Raw genomic sequence first — 8,723 nt, 5'->3', positions numbered from 1 at the left:
ACCGGGTGAGAAGTGGGCGTGGCCGGAGAGTGGGGAGACACCTTCAGAGCGGGCGAGAAAGAAAGAAAGAGAGAGAGAGACGGAGGGAGAGAGAGATGGAGGGAGGGAGAGAGATATGAGGGAGGGATGGAGAGAGAGAGATGGAGGAGAGAGAGAGATGGAGGGAGAGAGAGATGGAGGAGAGAGAGGGACGGAGGGAGAGAGAGAGAGATGGAGGAGAGAGAGAGACGGAGGGGAGAGAGAGAGGGAGGGAGGGGAGAGAGAAAGAGGGAGGGAGGGAGAGGGAGAGAGATGTAGGAAAGAGAGGAAGAATGGAAGAAAAATACAGCGAGAGGGAAGAAGGTAGGAGAAGGGGTTAGTGGAGGGATGAGAGGAAGAGTGGAGGGAGGGAGAGAGAGAGAGAGGGAGGGGAAAGAGAGGAAGAGAAAGATAGAGAGCGAGAGAGGGAAAGAAAGTTAGTTAGTTCAAGGGAAGGGGGGAGAGAGAGTGAGAGAGAGAGAGGGAGAGGGAGAGAGAGAGAGAGAGAGAGAGAGAGAGAGAGAGAGAGAGAGAGAGAGAGAGAGAGAGAGAAGCGTTTAGAGTGTGGACTGGCCAATCACTGCGGGCCCTGAGGCATCTGGCTCCGCCTCCAGACTCCCGCAAGGCTCCAACTGGACGCCCTGGAGAGACGAGACACAAGAGACAGCGGCACCTCAGGAGTGTGTGTGTGCGTGTGTGTGTGTGTGTGTGTACATGACATGTACGTGTTTACATGTGTGTGTGTGTGTGTTCAGGTCCTACCTCTGTATGCATGTTAAGTGAGATTTCTAAAACCAATATCTGGATGAGAAAGGGGACAGCAGGGTAGGTTGAGACAGGGGACAGCAGGGTAGGTTGAGACAGGGGACAGCAGGGTAGGTTGAGACAGGGGACAGCAGGGTAGGTTGAGACAGGGGACAGCAGGGTAGGTTGAGACAGGGGACAGCAGGGTAGGTTGAGACAGGGGATAGCAGGGTAGGTTGAGACAGGGGACAGCAGGGTAGGTTGAGACAGGGGACAGCAGGGTAGGTTGAGACAGGGGACAGGGTAGGTTGAGACAGGGGACAGGGGACAGCAGGGGAGGTTGAGACAGGGGACAGCAGGGTAGGTTGAGACAGGGGACAGCAGGGGAGGTTGAGACAGGGGACAGGGTAGGTTGAGACAGGGGACAGCAGGGTAGGTTGAGACAGGGGACGGCAGGGTAGGTTGAGACAGGGGACAGCAGGGTAGGTTGAGACAGGGGACAGGGTAGGTTGAGACAGGGGACAGGGGACAGCAGGGGAGGTTGAGACAGGGGACAGGGTAGGTTGAGACAGGGGACAGGGGACAGGGTAGGTTGAGACAGGGGACAGCAGGGGAGGTTGGGACAGGGGACAGGGTAGGTTGAGACAGGGGATAGCAGGGTAGGTTGAGACAGACAGGGCAGGTTGGGACATGGGACAGCAGGGGAGGTTGACACGGGACAGGGTAGGTTGAGACAGGGGATAGCAGGTTAGGTTGAGACAGGGGACAGCAGGTTAGGTTGAGACAGACTGGGCAGGTTGGGACAGGGGAGGTTGAGACAGGGGATAGCAGGGTAGGTTGAGACAGGGGACACAGTCCACTGCAGTAGAGTAGATGACTCATACAGCTGGTTCATTCTGTCTCATTTCAACTGAGTCCGACACAGACGACCTTAACAAAGAGCCAAGAGCTTTCAACAGCTCATCAACCCTTTGCCTTTGAGGAGAACCTGTGGACCTGGCTCATTAACATCAATCACACACACACACACACACACACACACACACACACACACACACACACACACACAGACACACAGACACACACACACAAGCTGGAGGGCTAAACACACTTAGACAGAGAGCAAACAAAACACACACACACACACTCAGACGCTGAGTAGACTGAGCTCAAGCTGTTCCGTCCTCCTCATCCCTCCATCCTTTCCCTCTCTAGCACTCACTCATCCCTGCCTCCATTCAATGAGCTTACTTGGCATGAAATTGTGTGTGTTTTCTCTCTCTCTCTCCTTCTCTCTCTGTCTCTCTCCCTCCCTCTCTCTGGATAAAAGCGTCTGCTAAATGGTGTAAACACAAGTCTCTTGTCTGGGGTGAACTATTCACTGTCGGCTGCTACAATGTTTTCCTGATCGTTAGTGATTACCTCCACAATGTCACCTATTTACTGTGTGTGTGCGTGTGTGTGTGTGTGTGTGCGCGCGTGTGTGTAAGAACCCCCAACACAACTATCCTTCGCACACTCACAATGGTAACCACTAACACACACACACACACACACACACACACACACACACACACACACACACACACACACACACTCAGTAGTGCATCAGCGGAGAACAATCCAACCTTGAGGCACCAGACCCGTCCCGTCTGTAATGCAGAAAAACTGTGTGTGTGTGTGTGTGTGTGTGTGCGTGTGTGTGTGTATGTGTGCGTGTGCATGCGTGCGTGCAAGCCTGTGTATGTTTATGCATTTGCATGTGTGCGTGTCGGCTTAGATGTGTCCTCTTATCTTGCCTTTGATTCTCAGACCGAGAAACTGAATCAGTCTCAGCCAAGCCTCTCTCCCCCTCTCTCCTCCTCTCTCCCCCTCTCTCCCCCTCTCTCCCCCCTGCCCAGTGACCATAACCAGCACCCTTACTGAACAAACATGACTATGATCACAGGGACACACGTCAGCCCCTTCAAACGCCTTCCACTCATACCCAGACCTGTGGCAGACACACATACTTGATTTGTCTAGGGGCGTTCAGACAACATCGGGGGGCGCTGGACCAAATATTTTTAAAAGGGGGGCGTTGAGGTGTTCTTGGGGGGCGTTCACTCATAATGTATTTTTCTCATGAAAAACAGCTGTCAGCAGTGTTATTACGGGTACATTCGTAAATGCACGAACGGTCAGTTCGCTGGGACAAAACTGTGTTTTCAGTCTGAGCACCCATCTCTGAGCGCTCCCAGAGCGCAGAGCTCTGAACCTTGGAACTTTGTTAAGTTTTGATATGTTTTGATAAGAGAAATTCGAAGTGGTCAGTTTATGAAAATAATACCATAGAACAGCGTTTATCAACCTTTTTTCAGTCACGGCACCCTTCAAAAGTCCATAAAATCTCAAGACACCCCAGTCTTAAAAATATAGCTATTAAAAAACGACACCCCATATAGCGCGAGCACACACACATGTCTGCTAAACATGTCTTAAATGGCAAACAGTAAAGAAATGCCACAATATACCAGGACTTAAGAAACGAGATGCCCAACAAAGGATTTGACAAACACTGGCCCGTTTTGCACAACAAGTGGAAGAGTCTGAAGCAGGGTTGCCAGGTGGGCTTGTTTTTGGTGGATTTAGTGGTTTTCAGACTGGTTAGCCTCGAAATTGTCAATTCCAACTGGCAACCCTGAGCGGAGAGTCTACAGATAGTATGTTTATATCGCACTGCTGGAGATGCACACCACACTTTGTTAAAATGTATAAACCTTAATTGTACTAGCCTAGATTTCGTATGTGTTTTTTGCATTGCAGTTGGAAGAGTTCTTTACATCAAACTATATACCTGTAAATACTGATGAAATTACGTTTTACGTAGCCTATCTAGCTTATTTGTTCCAACCAAGTTAATGGAAACGCTCCGCATTTCATGATTCCCATTTCAAAATTCGCTTCACTTTTATGGAAACATCTCCTGCGCCTGGGAAGATGCACACAACCGTCCTATTCTGGCAGGTACTGATGAAACCCGTGGCACTGCCCGTCATAGCAGCCGCACCGTCAGTGCAAATACTGACACCGTTCTTCCAACTTAATCCTCCTTTTCAATATACTCTGGCAATATTACGGGCTCGGCTATAGTGTATGGCTTCTTTGCCGTATCAACAATTTCGGCTGTAACTAGCCTCCAATGCTTTCTCTGAAACTTTGGCGCACTTCATCATTACCTGTTCTTGACGGCTATGGTGACTTTTCATCTGAACAAAATATTCAGCATCCTTGCTAGCTTGTGATAGATGATTTGTTGTCAGGTGTCTTTTCAGTTTGCTCGGGACCATCGCTTCGTTTGACAGTTTCATGCATTCAAGCTGCTTGTTCATTGCTCTCGAAATGTGTGCGGTAAATGAAAAAACAATGCAGGCTACGCAGATACACTGACATTACGCTGAACCCGGTATTGACATTGTGACATGGGAAAGGGGTACGCGAGACATATTTTGATGATGAATTGTATTGTATTTATTTATATATACTGTATGTATTTATAGATTTATTCATTCATTCATATAAACGTCAGAATATAGAATTATCTGACGGCACCCCGGTTGAGAAACGCTGCCATAGAATACTAAATAAAATATTTAAATAATAGCCCCCTAGCGTTTGCCGCCATATTGTGACACCACCCCCCCACCCAAAGTCCAATAAAAAATGAATGAATATTAGCATCATAAAACAGCAATTTGGCGAAATGCAACACCAGCACACTTAAAAAACGAACAATGTTAGTTGTAATGTACAGTTTTGTAGCCTACTGTTTGTTCTGCACCGGACATGCAGAAGAAAGGGAAGAAAATAAGCCTACTTTTTTTGATGGGGGGCGGTAAGAGGCCTGGATAATGGATAGGGGGGCGCTGGCCCAAAAAAGGTTGAGAACCACTGGTCTAGTACAACTATGGAACCAATGGAAGAGTCCGAGCTTCCACAAGCCACCAAGCTACCATTAATCCTAACCCTTAGCCCAAACCTCACCTTAACCCTAACCTGACCTTAACCCTAACCTCACCTTAACCCTAACCTGACCTTAACCCAAACCTGACCTTAACCCTAACCTGACCTTAACCCTAACTCTAACCAAACCCTAACCTTAACCCTAACCAAAGCCTTAACCCTAACTCTAACCCTAACCTGACCTTAACCCTAACTCTAACCAAACCCTAACCTTAACCCTAACCAAAGCCTTAACCCTAACTCTAACCCTAACCTGACCTTAACCCTAACTCTAACCCTAACTCTAACCCTAACTGTAACCCTTAGCCCTAACCCTTAACCTTACCATGTCCCCTATTCCGTCCTCATAACCCCCCCCCCCCCCTTCTCAAGCCCCTCCCCCCCCCCGCCCTCCTCCATGGCCATACCTGGCTGGTCTGAGGGGGGTGCCCGTTGTAGTCATGGTTACGGGGGGACAGGAAGGTGTCGTGCGTGGTGGTCTTCTCCGTCCGCGGGGCGCTGGGGGGGTCTCCGTCCTCCACGCCGTTGGCCTTCCGCACGCACAGCACCTGAGGGTTCAAGTTGTCAAAACTTTATTGTCCGTTTTTTGGGGTTACAGACACAATGGAAATGTGACTTTGTCTCTCAAGGCTGTTGATAATATACATATGCCATTTAGCTGACGCTTTTATCCAAAGCGACTGACACTGTTCAGTGAGTGTATACCATAGACGACCACACTGAACCATAGAGGACCACACTGAACCATAGACGACCACACTGAACCATAGAGAACCATAGAGGACCACACTGAACCATAGACGACCACACTGAACCATAGACGACCACACTGAACCATAGAGGACCACACTGAACCACAGAGGACCACACTGAACCATAGAGAACCACAGAGGACCACACTGAACCATAGAGGACCACACAGAACCATAGAGGACCACACTGAACCACAGAGGACCACACTGAACCATAGACGACCACACTGAACCATAGAGAACCACAGAGGACCACACTGAATCATAGAGGACCACACTGAACCACACTGAACCACAGAGGACCACACTGAACCACAGAGGACCACACTGAACCACAGAGGACCACACTGAACCACAGAGGACCACACTGAACCATAGAGGACCACACTGAACCACAGAGGACCACACTGAACCACAGAGGACCACACTGAACCATAGACCACAGAGGACCACACTGAACCACAGAGGACCACACTGAACCACAGAGGACCACACTGAACCACAGAGGACCACACTGAACCACAGAGGACCACACTGAACCACAGAGGACCACACTGAACCACAGAGGACCACACTGAACCGAACACAGCTACGAACACTGCTAACAGCTAGTGGCTAACAGTGGTACATGGCTACGAACGTCTAACTGCGTTTCTATAACATCACAACATGCTGAGAGAACATAACTACACATAATTAGATGAACACACAGTCCTTGCTTTTGAACACGTTCCGTAAACAAAAGTAGGTTTACAAGTCATTATCACTCACCGGTAGCCTCCAGTAAATGAGAACAGTGAATCCAATCCACAAATGATAAAAGTGATCTTAAACTGTTGTTTATTATATCGAGTGGGTACTTTAAAACTTAAAGTTGGTGAAAGCTAGATATTGTTGACACAATAAGTTTCACTTTCACTTGTTGATCCCTTCAAGTGAGCATGTTGTTTGCACGTTCACTAGCCGCAGTCAATTGAGGGTCCTTAATTAGCGATTAGCAGCACCTGGGAGTCCATCGTCTCTGGAGGGACGCGATCTCTGCTGCCCTCTGGTGGCCAGACGGAACAGTGACACTGACGTGTTAAAGGAATTCAGGAAGCTCACCCCGGAGGAGAGGTTGTGACTACTGGTGCATCAAAACTTCATATGAAGATAAAGTCGCATAGACTTCTCTCTCTCACTCACACACACACACACACACACACACACACACACACACACACATTTTAAATGCTTTATTTATGTCCACATACAAAGTACAATTCTAAAGGACATAAATACTAACAGTGCATTTTGACATCATGGAAACAATTTGTTACAGTAATGCTGAGCCAACAACCAGTTCTGCCACACACAGGATGTTATTCGCACCAGACCAGTGGGTTGATCAATACTATAAGACAGACAGTATCCCGCTCATGGGTACAGGAAGCACCGCCTTCTCCATATTGAGCGGCTACCAATAACAGCGGATATTGAGCAATATTTTGCTAACTGTTTGGCCCTTCTCTTAGGAAGACCAGCCATATGAAGGCCTCTAACAACAGATTTATGAACATGGCCCAGGCTGCCAAATATAAAAACTAAAAGTTGACATCTGTAGCCCAGTTGTGATATGGGCTACATTGAAACCCTAAAAGGCTGCTTTTCCTGTACCGACTGGGACCTCTTTCACGGTCTGGACCTTGAAGAGGCTACTGACACTATTACAGATTATATAAAGTTTTGCAGAGATAACGTGCTACCCCTGAAATCTATAACTGTGTACCCTAACAACAAATCCCATATCACGAAGGAAATCAAAAAGTGCATAGTTCAGAAAAGAATTGCATTCAGGAATAAGGATCTTTTGGCCATGAGGAACATCCAAAAAGAACTGAATCACAAATTAAGGGGGGCCAAGAGGAAACAGAAAGAGACATTTGAATCCCACTGCTCTTCTATGAACACTAAAAAACTATGGGACTCCATGAAACATATGACTAACATGGCCCCAGCTAAAAGGTGCCTTAGTGTCCTAAACGAGGGTGAAAAAGCCAATGAACTTAACCATTTTTATGCCAGGTTTGAGACTGCCGACTTCTCGATGGAGCAAACAGTGGCTCTTCAGGCGCTGCCTGAGTTGGAAGCAAGTATCACCATTGAGCAGCGCGAGGTACAGAGACTGTTCGCTAACACCCGCCCTAGAAAGTCCTCTGGACCGGATGGCATCTCTGGGCTCATGCTAAAGTCCTGCAGTGAGGAGCTGGCTGAGGCCTGGTGTCCTATCTTCCAGAAGTCTCTGGACTCTCACACTGTTCCGTCCATCTGGAAAGACGCTATCATTATTCCTGTTCCTAAGAAGGCTAGCTGCAAGGAAAATAATGACCTGCGACCAGTCGCTTTGACATCTGTTGTAATGAAATGTTTTGAAAAATTCATTATATGTAAAGTGAAAAATGCAGTCAGTTGCTCTCTGGATCCTTTTCAGTTTGCGTATAGATGTAACACAGGCACAGATGATGCAACCTCAGCCATGGTGCACTTCATATCTAAGCACTTAGAGGACCCTACCTACTATGTCCGACTCCTATTTGTTGATTTCAGTTCTGCTTTTAACACGATACAGCCGCACCTTTTAATTGAGAAGTTAAATGGGCTTAATGTCCCCCCCCTCATTATAAAATGGTATCACTCCTTTTTAACTAACCGCACACAGCGGGTCAGTGTTAATGGCACTCTTTCGGAACCCAGAACCATAAGCACTGGTGCTCCACAGGGTATAGTCAGTTCCCCCGTGCTCTTTACTTTATACACAAATGAGTGCAGAAGCACCTACCCTAGCAACCGCATCATAAAATTTTCGGATGACACTGCCATCCTTGCTTTAATCAAAAAGGACAGTGACCTAAATGACTATTATTCTGAAATCCAGAGGTTTGTTAAATGGTGTGATGTTAACTGCCTGGTTTTAAATGTTAAGAAAACTGAGGAGATGGTGTTCGACCCCAGAGGTGTTGGGGACCACAGGCCTGTGGTCATCCACAAACAATCCATCTCTCAGGTCGCCTCTTACAAATATCTTGGGGTTTTCATTGATAACTCACTCACCTGGAGCACTCATGTAGACAGCCTTTGTAGCAGATTACAACAACGACTACACTTCCTACGCCGCCTTAGAGTTCATGGTGTTGACCCAAAATTTATGCTACTTTTCTACCAGTCTGT

At 47.7% G+C, this 8,723-nt stretch overlaps 1 protein-coding gene across 1 annotated transcript in view; it reads right to left on the bottom strand.

Moving 5' to 3' along the window:
* Nucleotides 1–575: 575 nt before the first annotated feature.
* Nucleotides 576–8,723, bottom strand: part of LOC308150090 (somatostatin receptor type 5) — a gene marked incomplete at both ends in the record, with an annotated part of 15,143 nt that continues 6,995 nt past the window's right edge. The window contains 2 exons of the mRNA XM_080522956.1: nucleotides 576–659; nucleotides 5,172–5,312. Coding sequence (XP_080379082.1) covers nucleotides 576–659; nucleotides 5,172–5,312 — 225 coding nt within the window. The remainder of the gene's footprint in view (nucleotides 660–5,171; nucleotides 5,313–8,723) is intronic.

Source organism: Nansenia antarctica (genome assembly GCF_963989245.1).
Source record: "Nansenia antarctica genome assembly, chromosome: 2".
NCBI lineage: Eukaryota > Metazoa > Chordata > Actinopteri > Argentiniformes > Microstomatidae > Nansenia > Nansenia antarctica.
Note: the sequence above shows the minus strand (reverse complement) of the source record. Positions and strands in the feature narration are given on the sequence as shown.